Genomic DNA, 23,975 nt, shown 5'->3' on the forward strand with positions numbered 1-23,975 from the left:
AAATTCGTAAACAGAATAGATGTAAAACTACCTATGTATCTACATGTGCTAATTTAAACAGCAGTCATGTACGACGACACTGAAGAATTGGCATGTGCCGGCGCCAAATAATTGAATGAACCCGGCATCGTATGCGGTTGTAAATTATGGTTGGGTTCATTTTCTGGCAGTTGCTCTTGTTGCTGCCATATCCTTAATGCGTCGTCGACATTTATAAACACATCACTCACGTCAGTCACGTCATCAGTAGTGTCACCGCCAACTGTTCGATCTCGTTCATCGTTATTAACCTCTTGGCCATCACTTCTTCCTGTTGAACCTGACCCATTCGGCTCAGTTGCTTGATTTTGAGTCCGCGATGGTCCATTATACCTAAACCCATGAAACAATTGTCGTTGAGTCTGTTCTTCCATGGAAATAGCCAACGCGCGTTGAATTTCCAGTTCAAATTCCAATTCTGACCGTTCACGAGCCACTCTCACTGCTTCATTCATTGCCCGAATTTCCTCTTGGGTATCATCGCCATTTAATAATTGCGGCAATACTTGATAAAATTGACCATCGTCAATTCGATCGATTTTCCACAAATCGATTTCTTCAGGAACAATTTTCAATTGAATCAATTTACGTATCGTTTTGCGTAAATTTGTTGGCGTACGAATTAATTTCTTGTTGATACGTAATACTGGCGTTACGTAGCGTGGATCAAACGAAATCAAATCAACACGTTTATGGAGTCGCTCCCGGTATGGTGGAGTGGATGGTTGGTCTTCTGCTAGGTGTGCGTATTCATCTAATGGTGGGGGTGCTTCATCTTCTTCCTGTCGTGCCCCATTGCTCATAGCAGAAGTGGACGTGGATTGCTCATTATGATACATTGTTGGGTCTATACGTTGGTTTAATCGGGCAATAATTCGAGCTCGGGTGTCTTCGATGGTTGATTGACGGGACAGAGATGACTGGCGTTGGGTTTGAGAAGATGCAGCACCGGCATGGTTGCTTGATTGATTAGAGGAGTTGTCATGATGGTGAATATCATCTGCTATTCTATAATTGTCATACTCCAGACTTGACTCCTCATGAGAACCACCAACTTGTTGAGGGGGCCCCACATGGGAGCGTTGAGCACGTTGATTACGTCTCATTTCCTGATATCGTTGGCCTCGTCTGCTGCCTTGGGCAGTGCTTCCGGTTCTTTCCAAGATACAAGCCACAGCTTCTGTCCGACTAATTGAAAAGTCATCAGAAGCCATATGGTAAGTTGATTGCTCCGATAAAGTTGGTTGCATTGGAAACGACTGTAGATTAGTATGTGGTGAGTCGTGAGTTGGGGGTGATTCCAGTCGACCTGTCAACTGTTGTAATGTATCATTGTGCACTTCGTTTCTTGTATCCCGAGGAGTGGAAGGGGCAAAACTAAGGTGTGGCGAGTCTTTTGGAGAATATCTGTAGTTTCCAGGTATATTTCCAATTCTAAAGCTTCCTGAATTGATTGGTTCAAATCCAGCAGGAAAAAATTCTTCTTCGTCGATCTCATGTGATTCCTCTCGAATCTGGGATCGAGGTTGATAAGGCTCATTTTCATCTGAATACTGTTCCAGCAGTTGTCCTTCTAATTCCTCAGGCTCATCTATTTCGTCAGTAATTATAATGCTAATAATCTCATCATTCACTGGGTATGGTAATGTAAGTCTAGGTTTAAGCTGGCTTGAATGCACATTCTTTCTTCTACGTTCCTTATCAATCAATGTTCGCATTTGTTGTTGCTGTTTGTTCAATTGTGTAGATTCATTAGTAGTTTTGCGCAGCAAATTAACTGATTCCCTTGATCCTCCCGACTCCTTCGATGCAATAGAATTGCGTCTTTCCTGTTGTCTTCTAGTTGTAGGTTTTGCTCCATTTGGTCTCGATCTTGCTCTCATTCTACGAGCTCGGCGTTGATTAAGAACATCATTGCCGACTTGTGTCTTTTTGGCAACTTCTGACTCCTTGGGCGATGCGCCTCTTTTGAGCTTTGCCGTATTTACAAGGTTGGGTGATTGTGATGGTGTGCCGGTGACAGAAGTGTTAGTTTCAGTTGAAGGTGGATGTGGTGGATTTGAAGGACCTGGAGTATGATCGTTGATTGCTTCACTTGGTGGACTTGTTGTACCACTTTTAGGGGATTCTGCAATAGTAGGGAAATTGCTATTGGTGTTAATTGGGGGACTTGGTGTGCTATTCTTGTTGGCTGATGGTAGATTTATACGATGGGAAATGTATGTTCTTCTTCTACTAGCATTAGGCTTTTGTGACTGTAAAGATGTCTGTGACTGGCTAGTTATATGTTGTTGTTGTTGTTGCTGCTGCTGCTGCTGCTCCTGTGGTGGTTTCTGTAGTCTTGGGGATGGTAGTAAACTGGTAGTTGCTGCCTTTTGTACTATGGGATACTGAGGTTTGTAAGGATGTTGTTGCTGATGATGATTTATTGGTGTTTGCAACTCATCGTGCCCTAAATCTGAAGTAGTTGACCCTGTAGCCCTCTTCTGAAAAATGTTAAGTACCATAGTGTTGTATTTAGTACTAGCTTTTCTCAATGAATTATCTAAAGGATGGCGAAATATATGTGTGTGGTTGTTTGTATTTATGTGATATCCGTGTGGCTTCTTTTACTTTTACTTTAACTTTAATGGTTTGTAACTTTTACTTTTTTTATTCTCTCTTTCTGTTTTTGTTTCTTTCTTTTGTTATCATTACTTCCTGTATATAAACTTAATATCAAATATGTATGTATGGGTGTAATGTAAACAATATATTTCTATTTTAAGTAATAAGTAATATGCAGGATAAGAAAGGCTAAAATGCTACTCTTCAGCTTTAACCATAGACAACAGCACTCTTTATACTGGAACAAGAAGTAAAAGAGGAAGATCTGGGATGTTTGGACTATATATATATATATATGTTATATGTTTTATAGCTGAATCATATATTAATCTTGGCTCTTTGCTATGAAAAATTGTTTCAAATTTTTAACCAACGGTCTTTGTTTTTTCTATTGTGTTTTATTACAATAATTAAGAAATACTACTTCTTCTACTTCTTCTACTGCTGCAACAGATATAAAAAAAACACTGCTTTTTTTCTTTACTCCGAATCAAAGAGGAACATAAAACGTTTATAAAGAATCGAATCCTACCACCCCTCCCTTTATCCCCCTATATCTTATTATATCTTATGTTGCACTAGATCATTTACACTTCTAATGGTCCTGCATGATATAACAACCCTCCTCAAATAGTTTCTTTTTGGCTGGTAGGAAGTAATGACTACTTCTGAAACAGTAGCAACGATTGCTTTGCAATTATTTAGCCTTTTTATCCTTGTTTGGGGGTGGGGGAATCTTTGATATTTTGTTATCTTTATCTATTAACGCTCAATTTAAGCAAATATTGACTGGTGCTAAAAGATAGTATTACTTTTTCTCAACAATTTGTTGTTTATTTGGTTGCAAAAAGAATTACAAATTCACAACATTGCTGTAATGTTTTATTTCCCACCCAATGTATGACACTACGAGTTTCATAAATTAGCTTCTGTGGGGACCGTAGTACATTACGGATTACTATAGTAGAATATACAAGAAGAATGATTTACTTCACAAGGTGGTAATTCAAATTGCATGACTTTAAGAGGGAGATAGGTAAATAAAAAGAAATTGACTTCCATTTACGAAAAATATTTGGCAATAATTATCGACTTTCTTGGTCGTATCTGTCAGATCACAGACGTAGTCATGGTGGTAATAGGATGGTACTTTTTTTTTTTTCACCACAATGTGGCAAAAGTCTTTTTTTGAATATATGATATTTTGAGAAGATGGCGCTGCAACATCAATGATTATTTCAGCCAATTAGCATCCCCCCTCCAATACAAGACATATTGGTGATTAGTCACTGAATTCCCTCGATTCAACTGCAAATCTTTACACAATAAGCATAAACTCTTCAAAGATGGTCAATAAAAAAAAATAAAAATAATATGGCATTTTATTAAAAAACTATACATCTTCAAGCCATCAGTCTTCACTTACTAATTGCAACTGTGCAATACCAATTGAAACTATAATCAACAAAGTGCAATTCAATAAAAGTGTGTGAAAAATAAAAAGAACAACAACAGACAATGTGCTATTTCATATTATCATAGTAGTTTACTTTGACTTGTGGTTCTTCAATTCAGCTTGCAAATTCTCAATTGTTTGCTTTTGTTCCTCCAATTTCTCTCTCAATTTCTTCAATTGAGCTTCTTCTTGTTTCTTGATGTAAACATTTTCTTGAGCTCTTTCCTTTTCATGGAATGAATCTCTACCAATGTTGCTTCCAGACTCAATTAACATGGCTCTTGAAGTGGAAAAAAATCTAATTGAAGCAGCAGTTGAGACTGATGATGATTTAATAGCTCTTGATAACATTGTTTTAAATGGAATAAGTGTTGAAGGGATATTTTTTTGTATTCTGTAGCAAAAAGAGAAGGGAAAAGGAAAAGGAAAAGGAGGAATGAAACAAAATTGGGCGTTTATAATTTATTTTTTTCTGTGTGACTGAAACGCAAGAAAGTTCACAACTGCGAAGTTTTTCATCAAATGATTTTTTTGCTTTTATTTTGCGCGACAGAAAGGGAAGGGGAAAGACAAAGAGAAAGAGGAAAAGAGAGTTAGTACTATGTAGTAATAGTAAGTAATAATAGTAAGTAATAATAGTAAGTAATGATAGTAAGTAATAATAGCAAGTAGTAAACAGTAAATAGTAGTAATAGTAATAGTACTAGTAGTAAATAGTAATAGTAGTGTACAAATGACTAAAATATATATATATATATCTACATATATATATGGATAGTTTCAATTGGTTCAAACTAAAAACCAAACATTAGACAACACTTACACCACCTACACCACCGCCACATTACACTACTACTGCTACTACTACCACAGACTTTAACTTTTGATTTAACCATCTAAAATAGTGGTCTCATTATTTTTTTTATTCTATTTTTTATTTACACGTATAATAACATCATCCCACATTTAAAGATTTCTTGTTGGCAAGAATCTATAATGTTTATGAACAGTAGACAACAATCCCAAATTCCTAGCTGTCTTTACAGCAGCAGTCAATTTCTTTTGATTAGCAGCACTACAGCCAGTTTGTTGTCTTGATAAAATTTGACCCGTTGAAGTTAAAAATTGTGACAAAATCTCGGGCATTAGGTATAAATTTCTAGGATCAACACCACTGCGCTCAAATGGATCTTCAATAGCACGAGACTGTGCTTGTTTTCTTTCCATTCTTAATCTATTCATACTGAAATCAAATGGATTGTAGGTTGTGCCAACTCTAAATTTCTTTTGCAACGATTGGGCTATATGTACAGGTGGTTCACCACTAGCTATATTTTGGGTGATTTTTGACAAGTTTTCAGTCAAATCGGCCTGTGCTGAGGATCCTGGTGCATATGATTCTCTCCATGACTGTTTGCTTTTAAATTGATCGAAATTTGTTGGTGTTGATATTTCTGCAGTTGGAGCTTCTGATGTTGATGATGTAGAATCAGCTAATCTTTTGGAACTTGTCCCTAGAAAACGCACACTTTGAGCTATGGCTTTACCATTGAACACAACAGCTCTTTGTGCAAGCATGTTACTAATGAGGTGTGTATGTATAAAGGATGTATTGGTTAGTTGTTGTACTATTAGTCTGCTCTCTCCTTATGAAGGATTTTTTTTTTTTTCACTCACAATTTACAACAAAAAAATCATACTCGTTCTATTACTGCGGCAAAGGTGTGGATTCATTTTGTCGTTGGCGAAAGATTTTTTTTTTGATTTTTTTCCAAAAATGTAACTTACAATCATTCAATCAATCAATCAAAGAAAGAAAGAAAGAACCCTTTTAACACCATCCTATTAGTATAACTTTACATTTACTTAACTTTTACATTGTGGTGTGTTTATCATTTATAACACAAATATACATACATACATACATATATATATTCAAGATTAAGTGACTTGCATGGACAATTGTATCACTTTGAATTCATTCAAGATAAAAAACATTTATATCTAATTCATCGTTGCTTCTAGAATCGAACGGCCAAAAACATTTTTATGGTCACACATTATATTTCAACATCACCCAAATACTTTAATAACACCAACTCAAAAGCTTTCTCATCTATTTGAAGTTCAGATAAGGAAGGAAAGTTATATATCATCGCACGTTTTGCATAAATTATTCATACATAAATTACCTGCATACATTTTAAAGAAATATGGGAGAACGAGGTCCAGATCAGTGGTTTGAACAGATTAAAAGCTGTGTCGCCTTATCCGAATCGGATATGAAGCAACTATGCGAATTAGTCAAAGAATTACTAATGGAGGAGTCCAACATCCAACCGGTTCAATCACCAGTCACGGTATGTGGTGACATTCATGGACAATTTCATGATTTACTTGAATTATTCAGAATATCAGGTGGATTGCCTAGTGATGATAATCAAACCAACTACATCTTCCTTGGAGATTACGTCGATCGTGGGTATTTCTCATTGGAAACATTTACATTATTGATGGTTTTAAAAGTCAAGTATCCTCATCGTATCACCATGGTTAGAGGAAATCACGAAACTAGACAAATTACCCAAGTTTATGGGTTCTACGAAGAATGTTTAACGAAATATGGATCAACTACAGTATGGAAATATTGTTGTCAAGTGTTTGATTTCCTCACCTTGGCAGCAATAATTGACGGCAAAATACTTTGTGTTCACGGTGGCTTATCACCTGAAATCAGAATGTTGGACCAAATCAGAGTTCTATCCCGTGCCCAAGAAGTGCCTCATGAAGGTGGGTTCTGTGACTTGGTATGGTCAGACCCCGATAATGTCGATACATGGGCAGTGTCCCCTCGTGGTGCCGGCTGGTTATTTGGATCCAAAGTGTCACGCGAATTCAATCATATAAATAATTTACAATTGATTGCTAGAGCTCACCAGTTGGTGATGGAGGGGTTTAGATATCATTTTAAGGAGAAAGACGTGGTTACTGTTTGGTCAGCACCTAATTATTGTTATAGATGTGGTAATGTTGCTAGTGTTATGCAAATTGATGAAGATCTAGAACCAAATTTCAAGATATTTAGTGCTGTTCAAGATGGTGATTTGACGATGAAGAATAATAACACTAAACAGCAAAGAAGTGATTATTTCTTATAAATTAATGATGATGACAGATAATGATGATAATAGTAATAATAATAACAATAATAATAATAGTATAGACTTGAAATTTCGACTTTGTTGTTTGACTTAATGAAATGATGATTATTGTAATGAAGCGAATGAAAAACAAACATGAAAGAATGTAGGTCTACACTTATTTTGCATAATCTGTGCCTATTATTATGATTCTAAATTAAATAGCTACTTCTCTACTTTTACACTTACTTCTTTCCCTTTCTTCTCTTTCTTTTTTGACCAATGATGGACTTGATATTATCAGAAAGACCAGATCTATTCTTGGATTCACTCACCAGCTTCGATTCAGGTGCAGCTTTGGTGACTCCTTTGTTCATATTACCTTTTCTCAGTGGTCCTTTACCCTTACGTTGCTTCTTTGACTTTGATTCACCTTCACCTTCATCATCTCGTTTCCTCTTTTTATCGCTAGATGTACCTTTATCCTTTTCGTTATCAAACTTTCTACTAATAATCTCCTTTTCCCTTCTTCTCTTTACAACTTGAGCATTTTCAACAGCAAATTCAACAATTAACCTTCTCTTGTTTAAACCATCCAACTTGGCGACTTTCTTTTCTTCGTCAGTCAAGCCTTCGGTAATTTCATCTATTGACACTTCATGAGCATTTAACCATCTTAATCCTTGCAAGGCAGCTTTATGATCTCTAAATTCAACAAACCCATAACCTCTACTACGACCGGATTCTCCCGACCCCTTCACTTCCATAATCACTTTAGCTTGCTTAACAACCCCCTTGTGTTTGGAATTCTTTGACTTGACTTCAATTTCCTCTTGAAGCTCCTTTTTGGTCTTTATTGAACGCGACACTTCTTCTTTTGATAATGGTTGTCTTTGTCCTTCTTTAACTTCAGTAGCAAATTGAACAACAGCTTTTCTTCCTAATGCCTTCAATGCTTTTGAGTTCATGGCTCGTGGTAAATTCCTAATTGCCAACCTAGTTAATGACAAATGCAACGTTGGATTTTTGTTCAACTGCTGTACACGTAACTTGTATGATTTTTCTCTCAATTCTAAATCAGTCTTGGTGATGAATTGTGCCAATTTGGAATTTTCAGTGATTCGACCTTCATTAAGCAAAAACAAATTACGTTTATCCTTTTCCGCAGGTGCTTTTCCTAAAACCTCTTTTCTCTTTAAGGCATTCCTCTCGGCCAATTTATTGGCCGATTGTCTGTCGACAGCAGAGGTGATGGATAATATACGTCCTTGGTAAACATATTTGGGTGACACATCATCGGCAATTAATATCGATGTTGATCCTGTATTTGATGGAGCGTTGTCAAGACACTCAAGGTAAGCATCTTCCTTTTTAAAGGCTACAAATGCTGAACCTTTGGATAAACCAGTCTCCTTATCAACTACGGGAAGAGCGTATTTGACGGGTCCAAACGATTCAAAGTGCTCTTTCAAACTCTCTTCATCGGCATCGTATGGAATATTTCGTACAAAAACTGAGTATGCTTCTTGTCTGTTGCTTTTCTTCTTTGGCTTCTCTTCTACTTCCTGTGGCTCACCATCAACTTCAATTTTGATATCCTCATCATCCGAATCAACTTCATCATCAGTGTTGATCTCATTCAACTGATCAAAGTTTGAGTCATCATCATCATCTCCATCACTGTCCTCCTCTTCCTTTTCGATATCTTCTTCATCATCACTTCCAAGACCCCCTTCCGCTTCCTCTTCCTCTTCCTCTGCGTCTCCTTTACTAGAGCGGTCCACAGCTGCTGCTTTCTTCTCTTCTCCTTCCTCATCATCTTCATCTTCACTTTCCTCATCCTTGATTTGTTCCCATTTTGATTTTTCAACTGCAAAATCAACAGCAACTTCTCTTCCATCTATTTTCAACCCTTTGCTTTCCTCGACAGCCCTTTCAGCAGCCACCCTCTTCTTCATAATTACAAATGCAAACCCACACATCTGACCTCCCTTCTTTTTAGGAATATACGCATCAAACACAGCACCATATCTTTGGAAGATATTTTTCAATGTGTCTGCCTTCTTACAACTCCAAGGTAGGTTCCTAATAATCAAACGAGCTCTTCTTTTCTCTATTGGCTCAGCTTGCTTCTTGTTAATTGAAGTTCCATCTGGTCCTTGTGTTTTCCTATCTCTTCTCTTGGCAATATCAACTCGTAATAACCTGCCTTGAAATTTTGTCTTTCTCGACTCAACTAAAGCAGTCAATGTGTCGTCATCTAAAGTGAATGAAACAAAGCCAAATCCTCTGCTTTGTTTATTTTCATCGGTGACAATAACTGCATGCTTCACTGGAACAAATTGGGAAAAGTATGTTGATAAATCTTCTGATGTAGCTTCTGACGGTATGGACCTGACGAAAAGTGTTTTATGATCTAAGCCATCATCATTCACTTGTTTTGAGCTTGTTGTTGAGACTGTAGCAGTTGAATCAACAGCTTCTTTGGTTGGTATACTTTCAATTTCTGACATTATTGCCTTTCTCACGAGACTGTAAGGCAATTGGAATAAACTCTGATGTTAAACTAAGAATCAAAAAGCAGAGCATCGCAAAAGAAAAAAAGAAAATCACAAAAATTAATTTTTCTTTTACTTCTCCTTAATTTGGAACAGAACTTGGTAGCGAGAAGATAAACAACGGTGCTTGATCTGGTGTTCAACGGTAAAGCACTATTGGCGCTTGTGCCTCACATCAGACGAAATACACCGTCAATGGAAGAAGATATCCGGAAAGAAAATGTTCTTCCCAATGCATTTATACCTCATTACTCGACTAAATGTCTCTTCACGACATTGGAGCGTCTAAATACGGATACATTGTATCAACTTTGCGTCCGCTGGACCCAATCAGTCAACACGCAACCTCATGTTCCAGAGGAATCAATATACACACAACAGGGCCTTGGGAAAAAGTTGGTGAAAGAAATCAAGGAGCTTCGAAAAAATCCACGGAGCCAAAAGAGTGATATCATTCGGAAAATAATATACGAGTATTGGCCAAATGGGTTAAATATACTACAACATGCCCAATTGGACTGTCAGTTGATTCTAGATGAGCCAGACCAATCCAGTTGGCTATTTTCAAGAATCACCAATGCACAAGGAAATGCATTCTGTCCTGATGTCGATCCTCAATTGTTTGCACAAGATATGGCATCAAAATTAGCCGACCTTTACATCACCCACGTTTACATCTTGAAACATCCAAGTCTATCAATGCATATTATACGAGTTCAAGTGTTTGATTTAAACCATCAAGCGGGTGTTCTCGACTCAACTCAACCACAGTTTACAAGCCATAAACCTTACTTTGTATGTCTACCGAATGAGAGTTCCTACATTTTCCATTCTGTGAATAGTAATGACATAGCTTACGATATGATTATGCAAACGATAGAACAATGCCTACCTGAACAGGAACAAAACCAACTATGTCTTCACACTCCATCCGACCAGAAACAAATTGCATCGTTAGAGACTATGTTCACACTAAAGGGTAATTCGCGTGTGGCGAATAGCTTGGGTATATGGACACCATACGCCGATGGAACAATCGATGTGCCTCCACTTGGTGCGTTAGAGAAGCATTCAACTCTACAACAACAAGTCAACGATGAGAAAGATGATGGTCTGAATGCAAAGCTAAGAAAACTTGCAAACCTTCGATTTCAGGGAAACGTTGAAGCACCATTGAAAGATGGCACAGAGTCCAAAAATAATAATGGATCAAAGAAACGAAAGTTTACAGCTATTGAAGATGATGTAGACACGCAAGAAAAAAAAGTAAAACTCTCATTTGCATCACGTACACCCTTACAATACAGTGAGTTCATCATTCAGGAAAACATCAAACAAGACCAACCAGAATCAAGATCCAACATCAAACTTAAATTCTCTGGATCTGACGTGTTTGGCGGGCTACATGAACTTGCTGCATCTACTAGGGACCCAAATGGCATGATTCTAAATCCCGCAGAAATACCCAATTGGTTAACAGGGGAGGAGGGTGCTACATCTGGACATATAAGAGACGGAAAATTTCATTCTAACTAAATAATCAATAACCCAACTTTTGCATATTTGATTTTATAACTTGTACAGCTTTTGTATCAGAAGCAGGCACATTTTGCTTTAAATTTCGAAGAATTTCAACATCTTTATTCTTAAACGCCTCTTGCGCCGCTGATTCATAATCCTCGTTTCTAATGAATAACCGAACTTTTTCATCATAATTGTACTTGACTGAGTTGCGAATATATGCAGATATGTGCTCCTTTGGTGCATTATTGGCAAATGCGGCTTCTATAATTGGCTCAAACCCTATAGGAGATTTACCCACCGATGCATCTAATGATCCAAATACAAATTCATACAATCGGTCAAACTCACGCGCTTGAGAATACGTGTTTAACACCAAATGCCAAAACTTTTCTTGTGACACCGAGAACTCTTTAACTATTTTGCTCGCTGGTTTGACTTGATTCATTTTGATTAATTTTTGAAGGATTTGCAACAATGATTTTTCAGAATAAAAGTTACTAAGGTATGTCTTTTCCAACCGGTTTTGAAGTTCAAGAATCTTGAGCTCTCTTTCAATGGCTTTCATGGTAGTAGTTCGAATTGATTTTCGCAAACACTTTGTTAATAGCTTCTTGTAGTTATTGTAGTATTCTTCACCTTCCCCATTTGGATGAGTCTTTGAAAACTCTTTCAACTTTATTAAGTTCAACTCGTGAGTTTTATCTTCATGAGCTAAGAATTTCTCCATCAATTTGGGATACGACTTTCCCATTGACTCAACCCAAGTATGTCCGATAACCTCACCTTTGATTGGTGTAGTCTCTGTTGGAATTTCCACATTCAAATCCAGCAATTCTCTTTGGATAGTGGGGTTAAAATGCTTGCTTTCATTTTGGTTTAATATCTCAAAAAAATCTGATGTGGGTAAGGTATCTTGCACACGCAAGAGCATAAGAAGACTTAAGTAATAGTCACCCGATTGAAATGCTTTGACCAATGCGAGTTCAATCTCGTCAAAGTCAATTAGCTTCTTCACCTTGTTGCTAACGGAGGGCTCTAAATCAACCAACAAATTTGTTAAAATCACCCTCCCTTCTTCATGTGCCACATCCGAAATCATGTCAATGGATATGTAATTCGTCCTCTTATTAGAAGCAGATAGCAACTTGTCAACAATAACTTTAAACAATTTCACGTCCGAGTAGTCCAGCTCTTTCCGTATTTTATAGCAGCACCAATGAATGTAGATCAATGGCATCAAGTCTTTGAGGCCTAATGTACTTACGATTCGCAACGCCAAGTAGTGCTGATTTCTTCGTAGAAGCATTTTGACCACTTCTTTCCATCCAATGGTTTGCACCTCCAGGTAGGTCAAAAACAATCCCAACTCTTGCGCCCTTAATTGATTCAACACCTTGACGGTGTTTAATACAGTTACGTACTTGTTCGCATCAAATGTGCCTTCAGTATAAACTTTTCCAAATGAAACCGCTTTCAAAGCCTTTTTCTGCCAGCTTGAATCAAGTTCATCGAGTGCCACTTGGAGGGCGTCTTCCATGGCAATTGATAGTACGCCATCTGATTTCAAAAGGGTGATATTAGCATGCGCTTTTGCTGCATTCAGGTTGAATTTGTTGACACAATCGGCCAATATACTACTTGGGCTGTTTGATCCAATTTGGTACATCGCCACCGTCTTTTCTGGTACTCGACATAAAAGCTGTACTTTTTCACTTGTTACTGCACGCAAACCATCCGACAAGGTTTGCAAGATGGGGATTGTGTACAGTAAATCATTTTTTCCTGGGTCTTTTAGAAGCAAGTTGTCGAGATCAAAGTCATCATCCTCATCAATATCGTAAAAGAATGATATTGATTGTTGTTCTGGACCAATCAATTTTATCTCATCTTTCAACGACAAAGCGATCGCATCATTGCCACACCAAGTCACTTGATAGGGCGAACTTGAATCGTTTGACGTATCATATTCCAAAAGTATTTGATCGAACGAGCTGCTAACAACAAGGACTTTACTAAATGACTTATTATGCAATGCAATTAATTGTTCATTTGGTGACACAGAAATGCTATTAAATGGTCCATCAGTCAACTCTTGATCAACAAGTTCGAAACTCGAGAGACCGAAATCGACTTTTAAAACTAGAATTGTCTTTTGACATGCAATGTAGATGACAACGTTTTCCTTGCTATCATTTACAGAAAGTCCCTCGATATCCTTTGGTGAGTAGCTGGAGATATCAATTTCATAGTTTTGGAATGAGTCCAAATCTGTCAATATGAGTTTGTTTTCAAGTCTGACAATTAGATGGTTTTCAGAAGTATGCGTTTCTAGGATGTTGATAATTTCCTCTGTTTCGTCGTTTTCGAGGTTGGTTATCATCCTACTCGACTCCGTGACAGGCTTATTACCGTTCTTACCATTAGGAGTCATATTGTCCAATTTAACCAAATCCTCGGTAAATCGGTACTCATTGAAATTCCCCACCAAATCCTGGTAATACCTAAATTTCCCATCGTTAAGGATCAATACTAAATCTTCTCGACGGAAATGAAAGTCATGAATGTAATCGGTTGGCGTACTATTATAAACCACTGATGACACCTTATTTCCACTTAGACCATAAACTTCAACAAGGTTCGGGTGTGGAACTGACTTGGACGCAATGGCAATCAACGTCGTGTTTGGCGCAAATGATATCCTGTAATTGGGGTAGAGGTCCTCAATTGGCCAACCTAAAGGGGCGTAACAAGTGCTTATATCATAGTAGACATTCTGTAATCTCAGCCAGTTGAAGCTAGGATTTGTAGGCATTTGGTTGACCAGTGGGGAAGAATAGTTAGTTTTGGCTTTGGTGAGACCGAGATGAAAAAAAAGTAAAATTGGAAATTATCAGTGATTTTATAAGCTTTATCCAAACTGTATACACGATACCATGGCTGACCTGGAAATAGAATTTGTCACATTAGTTTCAACTGATAATTTCAAGTTTATTATACTGAAGGAGGTGGCGTCGATTTCGTCGGTATTGAGAAACTCGCAAGGTTTCGAAGAAGGCAAAACAGGCAGAATAGATCTCGATATGGATGGTGATATTCTAGAGTGCATTGTTGAATATTTATACTATCATCATAAATACAAGGACCAAGCTGAAAGTGGTGACGTTCCTGAATTTGATATACCCACTCATTTAGCATTAGAGTTGTTAGTCAAAGCTGATTACTTGGATATATAGCAGAGACAAAGAATGTTAGAGGAGTATAGAGAGAAGAAGTGAGATGACTAAGCATCTTGAAGTGGCCATATTGAGGCTGTGTAATTTTCTCTTGTGATGGTAAGTGTTGTGCATCGGTATGTGTGTAATATATGTGTAGTATATGTGTGATATCTGTAATGTGTGTGATCATAATGCGATCGGAATTTGAGTGCGTAGATTTTCCTTATCCTTATCACTTACCACATCAGCATTATACATCATGACAACTGCTCTATTAAATACACTAACCCTGGAGGTGAATCAGTTTATTACTAGTGGCCAAGAAAGCTTAGACGCTTTACTTGACGACTCGAATAGTTTCTTACAACTGTTGAAAGAATTGGAATCCGATTTGGAAAAAGAATTAAATGTGGAGCAAGGAGAGCCACAGGCGCAAAATGGCGACACCCACGACACCACCACCAACAAACAAGTCAGTGGGTTACTGAAGCAAATGGATAGTTGGTACAAATCATCGATAAATCGACTCAAGACTTACAATACTTCCAACAACAGGTTTCTGAAGAATGTTCTCAATAGTAGCAAATTTGGTGTCAACTTAGATGATGCCTACATATACCCCTTGAATATGGATACCTACCCAGTGGGCGACTTCGATCTTGACAAAGCATTGAATGAAATAAATATAGCACCGCATAACCGGATCCCCTTGGATCTTAAGAACAAGAGCGTCAGGCGAGAGAATCGACAAGAATTGACCAAAGCAATAATCCTACATTTGTTGAAGATTGGCCAGAGCAATATTGTACCTACCATGGTAGAGCAATTGCTAAACGACCCTACAATATCGATAGACCTGGAGTTAGCAGAGAGGTTTAAGTTGCTCAATCTGATTGTTGATGACATCTGTATCAGCCATGACTTGACTGATGCCTTAGGCTGGTTCGAAACCAAATTCAACGAGCGAGCCGTTGGAAAGGTACCACCTATTGAAAGAAGTGATACCTTAAGCGAAGTTGAGTTCAAGTTCCATATGCTCCAATTTATCATTTTATTGAATGGAAAGGAGCGGAAATTTACTGCTAACGATGCGTTGGAAGCATATTTTTACTCAAGAGAGCACTTTAGTAAGTTCTTAAAGGACTACCTAAATGAGTTAGCACCATTGATGTCGTTGATTCTTTTTAATTCAGATTCGGGAATTGAAAACTTTTCACGACAGAAACACAAGGAGGTTGCTATAAGTAATTTTATTGAAAAGCTAAAGCAAGGTTTTGCGATTGAGGCAGAAGAAGTTCTTAACAATGGAAGACAGGGTCAGGCGGAGTTTGTGGCCGAGTTGCTTAACAGTTTTAATAACATTCACGAAAATGAAGAGCTATTTGCCAATTTGTCACATGACTTTGTTGCAGAGTATTGTAAGGATTTGAAGTTGTCAAGTGACTCGTCGTTGTTTCAAAGCATTTTAGCTGGTCATATTTACTTGCCCAGTTTTTACAAGTACAACCAAATTGAGTTAAAGATGAAACGATTTAATGACCGAACCAAATCCGGTCAATCTGAGAAGGATATAATTATGAACAACGTTGCATCGTTTCATTTTGAATTACCGTTTCAGCTACCAGACTCGAACAGGTTTTTGTTTAGAAACCATCCCATCTTCATTTGCCCTGTCACACGAGAGCAATCCATACCTCTTTCCGAGACTATAGAAGAGCCGATATCGGTCCATTATGATGACAAGGACCAAGCTGTGACCAGAAAGAGGAAAGTCGCAGTCGACAACCCACTTAATACACAGGTGGTTGCATTAAAGTATTGTAATCATTTGGCGTTGAAGGAGAGTGTCTGGCACCTTTCTAAAAAGGGAATTGATGTATTCAAATGTCCCTATTGTTACAAGAAACACAAGTTTACAGATGTGGTAGATGCATACTTTATAGATTTATAATCTGAAGTGGTGACAGCTAAACTGTGAGTTGGGGATAAATTGAGAATGTCAACCTCTGGTAATGAGAGAGAGATGAGCTTGATTGTAGACTATCAGATGTGGTGATGTGCAGTCTTTCTAAACTCCTCTTCTGATTGTTTGCAACCTTTGACAGAGTCTGCCTCAAACCGAACTGCGATCTCATCTGATGAGATTTATACGGAAAAGCAAAAAAAAAAAAACGAAAACAATTCTCCATCTAAATCGGAGCCTATCAAACACAATGCAACCCAAGAGCAACAACAAGGGCAAAGATCCTACTCTACTAATAAACGAGGAGTCCATTTTAGGCGAGAGATGGTGTCCCATATATGAAAAAGTTGCCAATTTTGAGCCTACCCATTTCGAACAGGCGATGCTCAATATTATCAAACAACCCAATATCAATTCAACTGTAATACTACGAGCCGACATTTTGAAGGAGAAAATCTACGATCCAAATGAAGGAGAAACTACTTTCATAAGCAAGTTGATAAATTCTGTTCCTGATGTCGAATCCAAAGACCAGGGAAATGAGGTTGTTTTGCTACATCGCGATTTACAAGATGTTAATATTCGGGAGATAAATGTCGATGGGTGTCAACTAAATTTAAAGAATAGATGTGAAATCGTGCGGAGAATGATTCCACGGAATCCATTTAAAGATTTTATCATCAATCAGACGTGTTTGGTGATGAAGACAGACGATGAACAGAGCGTGCTTGTGGTGTATGTGCCACATATACATACAGCCGAAGAAATTCCATACTACTTACCTCCAGTGTATGCCGTGGGAATATTATACCACAATAATAGGGTGTCTCTTCATTATCTACCATTTGAATTGGACGACTGGCGTGAGGAAAGGAACAAAATAAAGAATATGGACTTATCGGAAAGGCCCATTAGAATTGCATTGAGGTTACTACAGACATCTACCAAGCATTCAAGTGGTGTCAAACTAGGATACGAGAAGCGAGTCAATCACGATTTGGTTGTTTCCAAGGTCGATTTTCAAAACAGGTACATCACTCTCAAGTCAAAGTATTCATCAGACTTGGTTAATTCATGGTGTGAATCTACTGATCCAAAGAAACATGTATTTGAAGATCTTGCAATAGCCGCATTTTTGATTGAGTATTGGAAGTTAAAAAAATACGACAAAAATGAGTTTGAATTTCGTGATTTGGGTTGTGGCAATGGACTCCTTGTGTATATTTTGATGATGGAGGGCTACAAGGGTGAAGGAATAGATGCACGAGCAAGGAAGTCATGGAAAATGTATCCACCCCATGTGCAAGAAAAATTAGTGGAAAAAATTATTGTTCCTAGTATCTTATTGAAACCGCATCCTTCGTTGGCAAAGATTGCCCCACATATAAAGGATAATGGCAGGCAATTTGCCGAACCAAAAAATAACCAGGTCAACTACCACACAGCAGAGAGTTTGCTCAATTCACCTAATGTATGCACCACTGAAGATTTCCCTAAGAAGACTTTTCTAATAGGGAACCACTCCGATGAGTTGACGTGTTGGATCCCACTATTGGAATATCCATTTATGGTGATCCCTTGTTGTTCGCATTCACTAAACGGTAATAAAATGAGGTTCACGCCGAGAAAGGTAAAAGGCGCATTGCCCAACCAGTCAATGACATCAACTTATGGGTCTTTAGTTGACCATGTAGAAGATATTGCCATTTTAAATGGGTGGCAGATTGAAAAAGAGATGCTTCGTATACCAAGTACAAGAAACGCAGCAGTGATGAGTAGTGAGAAAGTGAAACCATTTCAAAGCGAGCCGCTGGATATTTCTCAATTGAGGGTCTTGGATATAATTGCCATGGAAGGGGGTGCAGAAGGATGGGTTGAAAACGCATTGAATTTGATGAAAAAGGCGCCTAGGAGTCATTAGGTAGATAAATGTTGTTTGGTTTAATAGACTGCTTTATAGAATGTAATTGTAACTAAGTTAGTGGCTTTGTTAAAAAGTAAACAAAAGTTGCACAAAATAAGTTGTATCTCATAATTTTTCCATTTTTGAACATTTTAAAAAGTCGAGAAGAACTGCTCAACGACACTTGCCTCACAACCAATCGCTTACCCCCCCTGGAATCATGACCGGCTCATCATCCCAGTATGTATATATACACATAGTATATTTATGATCTATGCATCATTTTACTAACATCTGCTAGATTTCAGCAACTTGAGAAGCTAGGCGAAGGAACTTATGCCACCGTGTACAAGGGACGTAACCGAGCCACTGGCGCGTTGGTTGCATTAAAAGAAATCAACTTGGACTCGGAAGAAGGCACACCATCAACGGCCATCAGGGAAATATCATTAATGAAGGAGTTGGACCATGAGAATATCGTGACATTGTACGATGTTATACATACTGAAAATAAATTGACGCTTGTATTTGAATTTATGGATAAAGATTTGAAAAAGTATATGGAAGTTCACGGTCAACAAGGTGCATTGGATTTGAAAATTGTCAAGAGCTTTTTATTTCAGTTACTCAAGGGAGTCATGTTTTGCCATGATAATAGAGTCTTGCATCGTGATTTAAAACCACAAAATTTATTAATCAATAGTAAAGGTGAGTTGAAATTGGGTGATTTTGGATTAGCTCGTGCATTTGGTATCCCCTTTAATACCTTCTCCAATGAAGTTGTTACTTTATGGTACAGGGCCCCTGATGTGTTATTAGGTTCAAGAGCTTATACCACATCAATAGATATTTGGTCAGCTGGATGTATATTTGCAGAAATGTGTACTGGTAAACCATTATTCCCAGGTACTGCTAACGACGACCAGTTGATTAAAATTTTTCGGTTAATGGGGACCCCCAATGAACGCACATGGCCCGGAATCAGTTCTTACCCCAATTATAAAAATAATTGGCAAATTTTTGTCCCGCAAGATTTGCGATTGTTGGTGCCTAACTTGGATTCCATGGGTTTGAACTTGTTGATGAGTTTGTTGCAAATGAGACCTGAGCTGAGAATCACGGCTAGACAAGCTTTGCAACATCCGTGGTTCCACGAGATAACAATGCCCACTCCTGTACAGCACCATTTAAGTGACCCTTACCAACAACAATATCAACAACAGCAACAGCAGCAACAACACCACTCATCAGATGCGGCACAACAACCTATTATTGATCAACAGTATTGAGATTGTTTTTTTGTATAGAATGAATGTATGAACAGAGTTCGATCTATTAGTCTATATATGCTTGATTCTTTGAGTCATTGAGTATGATTTGCGTAACTTCGTTAATAAAAGGCACTTCAGTACCAGAATACTCATCTGTTTTTCTAGCTTCAAGAATTTCGTGTATTAGGTGCTCAGCATTGGTCTTTTTGTGCGGTTGACCAAGAAGAAAGCATAAAATGTTGAAATATCTTTCTGATGAGATGCTTTTGATATATATGTGATGGGGGATTGTAATTTGGTTCTCATTGTTTTCGACTTCACCGAAATACACATGGCCAGAGCTCATTCCATTGGCAAAATTGTAGAAATTCAACTCATCTATTGAAAATCCACCACCCCCAACCACTTGCTCGTCTTCATAGGTAGGCAACGGAGGATTCTCCGACACTTTCCCCAATGGATCTAAATCATAATTCAAATCTTGGTCATCTTTCATCGAAATAAACTTTATGTACTTGTCAAATTCATCGTACATTGACGAATGCTCAAAAATGCCCGTTCTTAATTCATAATTGACTCGTTTTGCCAAGGCATCGATTTCATCAAACTTGACCTTGAGAAACATCAATCTCAACTTACGATTCATGTATATATCACTTCGAGATTTGTAGCGTAAAAGCTTTCGCTCGTTAATGGTGTCGCCAAATGTAAACAGGTCAAGGCTGGTCAATAATTGCCTCGACACAAATCGGAAATTCAAAATCGATGCATCAATGACATACCTTCCAGCTATGGAGTTATACTGCAGCCAAAGTAGCTTGAGTCCCTTTATGCTCTCTAGCAATTTTGGATAAAACGTGCTTCGTTCAACTTCAATATGTACTCGATTCAACCTGTCAATACAGGATTCGTAGTACTGAATTTTGGATTCAATGGTGTTGCAATCAAGTCGACTATTCAAATCGGAAACAAAGTACAACCTTATCATTTGCAAAGCCAACGAATAATGTGGCCATGAGTTGGTAATGCTATCATCTTTTGTAGTAGTGGACCCTTGGTGATCTCCTTTGAATTGCAAGTTGGCATACATGGTCTTATTGACTAAAGGCAAATTGTTATTTGGGCCGGCTAGAAGGAATATCTTGTACATTAAGTTTATGGGGAGATGATTGATGGTTAGCTTACGACGTGTTTCATTGTCCCATGGATTCTTCTGAAGTTGTTTCTTTGATGGTACTTGTGTGATGCTAGATTTGACCAGCGGAAGTGTTTGGTTTCGCCTTCTCCTTTTTCGGTAAGGCTCCAGTGAAAACCGACTATTTAACGACTTTAATGGTTTGCCGGGCAAGATGAACCCCATGACTCTGGCAACTTAGTGAGATGAAGATCTAGCTCCATCTCCGAAAATAAAATAAATCATGCGCGCTCACACCGCGCGCATTTCCCTTTGAAGCACTTCTACAAACTAAGTCAAAACGAAATATTTAAAACATTCAAACTAAATACAAAAACCTATACCTTAATTCTTGAATTGGTCTTCGGTGACACCAGCACCCATGGCGGCAGTAGAAGTTACACCACCAGAGACCATCTTCAACAAACCATCAATGTAGTTAGCACCAGACCATTTTTGATGCTTGACAACTTCGACACCCTTGGCAATTTCTGGTTCTTGAACTTGAGAACCATATGCCTTCATACCAATCTTGGAGTAGTTGTTGGCGAAATCATCAACTGCCAATGCAGTAGTGTGGAGACCAGCCAAAGTGATGAATTGCCAGACGTAACCAAGTTCACCCAATCTCTTGATATAAGTTTCTTGCTCGTCAGCTGGCATAGCCTTGGTCCAGTTGAATGATGGTGACAAGTTGTAGGCAAGCCATTGGTCTGGGACAGCAGATTTAACACCGTCGGCGAATTCCTTAGCTTGAGCGTAATCTGGCAATGCGGACTCCATCCAGATCAAGTCAGCATATGGAGCAAAAGCTCTACCTCTCATAACAGCACATTGGCAACCACCCTTGTATCTGTAGTAACCTTCTCTGGCTCTTGAAACTTCCCAGTTGAAATAAATGTCCTTTCCGAGAAGTTCTCTGGCCAATTTTCTGGCTTCTTTGTTGGAAGTTTCCGATAATGGGTTGACCTTGTCAGTGAATTTCTTGATCAATTGGTCTTTGTTCGAGTACGAACCATTCTTGATTTCATCAACAACAGCTTCCGAGAACAACTTGACACCGGCCTTCTTGGTCCATTCGGCTTCAATAGCACCCAATTCGTCACCGGTGGCACCTCTTCCTTCAGCTTCAACCAATAATTGAACCAAGTCACCTGATTCGGGGTTGGTGGCACCAGCAATAAAGTAGTGGTCTCTGTGGTCAATAGTAGAAGTGATCAAAGTAGCAGCTTCTGAATCGGTTCTAGCAACAGCCAACAAGTTTGAGCCAAAGATATCAGCAGAAGCTCTAATAGCAACCAATCTGTTAATGTGTTCTTGGACTGGAACCAAAACCTTACCAGCCATATGGCCACACTTTTTGGTACCTGGAGCTTGATCTTCAATGTGGATACCAGCAGCACCTCTCTCAATAAACAATTTAGTCAATTTGATGATAGCAGTTAAACCACCGTGACCAGTATCAGCATCAGCAATGATTGGTCTTAAAAAGTCGGTGTATGGGGTCTTGGCTCTTTCTTCTGGGGTCATGGTCAATCTCTCTTCGTGTTGTTTTCTGTCGTGGAACAACTGGGCAAACCACAAGTGTTCAACCTTGTTTGGAACAGTGTCCATTGGGTAATCAGCCAAATCTGGAGATGGTTCATTCGAAGTAGAAGCGGTTGAGGAACATTGCCATCCAGAAACGTAAATGGAGTCTAAGTACTTGGCCATTTGGGTAACGTGGATTGGGTCCAAGGCACCGAAAGTGAAGGAGACACTCTTGTTAGCATCGTGCTTTTCCAAAAGGGAAAACAATTTATCAGCTTGTTGGGAAGATGGGTAGTTGATCTTTACAGTACCTCTCTTCTTAGCAATGTCTTCGGCAGTGTAGATTCTCTTGGTTTTTCTCCATCTTGGTTCTGCCCACCATTTTTTGATTTCATCAACTTCCTTTTGGAAGTCTTGTTCTTCCTTTTTCAAGTCAATAGTAGTGTAAGCCATGTTTGTGGTAATTGTAGTAATAACAACTGTACTAGTTGGATAAAGTTTAAATTTGAAGAGAAGAAAGGGAAAGGGAAAGGGAGATTGAGAAATGAGAAATGAGAAATGGGGGGATATCGAATGATATTTATAGTGAAATTTATTGTTCAATATAATTATGGTTGTCGGTGTTATATTACAATTTTTCACGGGAGAGTGGGAGTGGTGTGTCACAGAGAGAGAGTACATAAGGAAAATAAAAATAAAAATAAAGTGGACACAAAAAAATGGGCATGTAAAAGACAAAGAGAGAGAGTCATCATTTTAATCATCAAATTTAGCAAAAGAAGTAGTAATAACCATCCGAGGAAGCATACAGAAAGGTCTATCAGCAACTAATCGCTAACATTTCTAGTAAGGAAAAAAGATCAAAAGGCACATACAAAAACACAGCCAGAGTCAAATATAAGTGAGTGTGGAGACAAATACGTTTCTGTCTTCTCTCTCCTCTTTATCCCTCCTTTTTAAATTGCTTTGATTCATTTTCGCTTTTCCCCGGATTTTGACATGCGAAAAATATTTCTTTGACTGTCGACGTTAGAAAAAAACAAAGTACAAGTTTCCTGCATATTAATTAACTCTCGGGTTCTTTGACTATTGTCGGTGTTTTATGAGCTGGCGCTATTGTATTTGCCAATGGAAACAGTTTAAGCAGTAGCAGACGTTACACTAATTCGCGTAGTTAACTTAGAAAGAGAGGACTATATAGTGCTAGTAGTTCAGATATGTTGGATATTCTCTTTTTGCAGTGGAGTATGGTAGCAATTGAAAGAGTATCCAGCATTTGGCAGTTTTGAGAACAGGAAGTGCTATGGAATTATTCAGTAAGAGCGATAGCTACTTGGATGCTGCTGAAGCAGATCATTGGACGTTTCATTCCATTGATCCTACAAACACAACAGAAATAAACCCCAGAAAAAAAATTCTGAAAAATGTAATTCCTCGGTTGAATGGGAGTACCATTTTAAGTCTAAGTTGTTGTTTGCCCTACCATATTATGAAACCGTAGTGGTGATTACATCTGCAAAAGCACTCGATGCATTGATTGGTTGCCTTGCAGTACTACAGTGTTTGAGAAATGGTGCGATAAGTATAGCATCTCA

General features: G+C 38.2%; 13 protein-coding genes across 13 annotated transcripts; 6 read left to right on the forward strand and 7 right to left on the reverse strand. All coding sequences in view use genetic code 12, as the record gives it.

Annotated features, from left to right (window-relative positions):
- Positions 1 to 53: 53 nt before the first annotated feature.
- On the reverse strand, positions 54 to 2,546 carry CANMA_001554 (uncharacterized protein; the record flags this gene model as incomplete). Its single annotated transcript, XM_051813533.1, has 1 exon — positions 54 to 2,546. One exon carries the CDS (start codon positions 2,544 to 2,546, stop codon positions 54 to 56), a length of 2,493 nt encoding a protein of 830 aa, XP_051672912.1.
- Positions 2,547 to 4,192: 1,646 nt separating this feature from the next.
- Positions 4,193 to 4,453, reverse strand: CANMA_001555 (uncharacterized protein; the record flags this gene model as incomplete). Its single annotated transcript, XM_051813534.1, has 1 exon — positions 4,193 to 4,453. One exon carries the CDS (start codon positions 4,451 to 4,453, stop codon positions 4,193 to 4,195), a length of 261 nt encoding a protein of 86 aa, XP_051672913.1.
- Positions 4,454 to 5,068: 615 nt separating this feature from the next.
- Positions 5,069 to 5,680, reverse strand: CANMA_001556 (mitochondrial 37S ribosomal protein bS18m; the record flags this gene model as incomplete). Its single annotated transcript, XM_051813535.1, has 1 exon — positions 5,069 to 5,680. One exon carries the CDS (start codon positions 5,678 to 5,680, stop codon positions 5,069 to 5,071), a length of 612 nt encoding a protein of 203 aa, XP_051672914.1.
- A 635-nt stretch (positions 5,681 to 6,315) lies between these two features.
- Positions 6,316 to 7,260, forward strand: SIT4 (type 2A-related serine/threonine-protein phosphatase; the record flags this gene model as incomplete). Its single annotated transcript, XM_051813536.1, has 1 exon — positions 6,316 to 7,260. The coding sequence occupies one exon, from the start codon at positions 6,316 to 6,318 to the stop codon at positions 7,258 to 7,260; it is 945 nt and encodes a 314-aa protein (XP_051672915.1).
- A 227-nt stretch (positions 7,261 to 7,487) lies between these two features.
- NOP4 (mRNA-binding ribosome biosynthesis protein) lies at positions 7,488 to 9,755 on the reverse strand (the record flags this gene model as incomplete). The annotated part of the gene is made up of 1 exon (XM_051813538.1): positions 7,488 to 9,755. The coding sequence occupies one exon, from the start codon at positions 9,753 to 9,755 to the stop codon at positions 7,488 to 7,490; it is 2,268 nt and encodes a 755-aa protein (XP_051672916.1).
- A 240-nt stretch (positions 9,756 to 9,995) lies between these two features.
- On the forward strand, positions 9,996 to 11,336 carry CHL4 (Chl4p; the record flags this gene model as incomplete). Its single annotated transcript, XM_051813539.1, has 1 exon — positions 9,996 to 11,336. The coding sequence occupies one exon, from the start codon at positions 9,996 to 9,998 to the stop codon at positions 11,334 to 11,336; it is 1,341 nt and encodes a 446-aa protein (XP_051672917.1).
- A 4-nt stretch (positions 11,337 to 11,340) lies between these two features.
- Positions 11,341 to 14,136, reverse strand: VPS16 (tethering complex subunit; the record flags this gene model as incomplete). The annotated part of the gene is made up of 1 exon (XM_051813540.1): positions 11,341 to 14,136. One exon carries the CDS (start codon positions 14,134 to 14,136, stop codon positions 11,341 to 11,343), a length of 2,796 nt encoding a protein of 931 aa, XP_051672918.1.
- A 121-nt stretch (positions 14,137 to 14,257) lies between these two features.
- On the forward strand, positions 14,258 to 14,557 carry ELC1 (elongin C; the record flags this gene model as incomplete). Its single annotated transcript, XM_051813541.1, has 1 exon — positions 14,258 to 14,557. One exon carries the CDS (start codon positions 14,258 to 14,260, stop codon positions 14,555 to 14,557), a length of 300 nt encoding a protein of 99 aa, XP_051672919.1.
- Positions 14,558 to 14,798: 241 nt separating this feature from the next.
- Positions 14,799 to 16,490, forward strand: CANMA_001562 (ubiquitin-protein ligase; the record flags this gene model as incomplete). The annotated part of the gene is made up of 1 exon (XM_051813542.1): positions 14,799 to 16,490. The coding sequence occupies one exon, from the start codon at positions 14,799 to 14,801 to the stop codon at positions 16,488 to 16,490; it is 1,692 nt and encodes a 563-aa protein (XP_051672920.1).
- Positions 16,491 to 16,752: 262 nt separating this feature from the next.
- On the forward strand, positions 16,753 to 18,423 carry CANMA_001563 (tRNA (uracil) methyltransferase; the record flags this gene model as incomplete). The annotated part of the gene is made up of 1 exon (XM_051813543.1): positions 16,753 to 18,423. One exon carries the CDS (start codon positions 16,753 to 16,755, stop codon positions 18,421 to 18,423), a length of 1,671 nt encoding a protein of 556 aa, XP_051672921.1.
- A 202-nt stretch (positions 18,424 to 18,625) lies between these two features.
- On the forward strand, positions 18,626 to 19,694 carry PHO85 (cyclin-dependent serine/threonine-protein kinase; the record flags this gene model as incomplete). Its single annotated transcript, XM_051813544.1, has 2 exons — positions 18,626 to 18,645; positions 18,707 to 19,694. 2 exons carry the CDS (start codon positions 18,626 to 18,628, stop codon positions 19,692 to 19,694), a joined length of 1,008 nt encoding a protein of 335 aa, XP_051672922.1.
- Positions 19,695 to 19,740: 46 nt separating this feature from the next.
- Positions 19,741 to 20,826, reverse strand: CANMA_001565 (uncharacterized protein; the record flags this gene model as incomplete). The annotated part of the gene is made up of 1 exon (XM_051813545.1): positions 19,741 to 20,826. One exon carries the CDS (start codon positions 20,824 to 20,826, stop codon positions 19,741 to 19,743), a length of 1,086 nt encoding a protein of 361 aa, XP_051672923.1.
- Positions 20,827 to 21,195: 369 nt separating this feature from the next.
- Positions 21,196 to 22,833, reverse strand: ICL1 (isocitrate lyase 1; the record flags this gene model as incomplete). The annotated part of the gene is made up of 1 exon (XM_051813546.1): positions 21,196 to 22,833. One exon carries the CDS (start codon positions 22,831 to 22,833, stop codon positions 21,196 to 21,198), a length of 1,638 nt encoding a protein of 545 aa, XP_051672924.1.
- Between the last annotated feature and the right edge of the window lie 1,142 nt (positions 22,834 to 23,975).

Source organism: Candida margitis, assembly GCF_024628925.1.
Source record: "Candida margitis strain CBS 14175 chromosome Unknown scaffold6, whole genome shotgun sequence".
NCBI classification, from domain to species: domain Eukaryota; kingdom Fungi; phylum Ascomycota; class Pichiomycetes; order Serinales; family Debaryomycetaceae; genus Lodderomyces; species Lodderomyces margitis.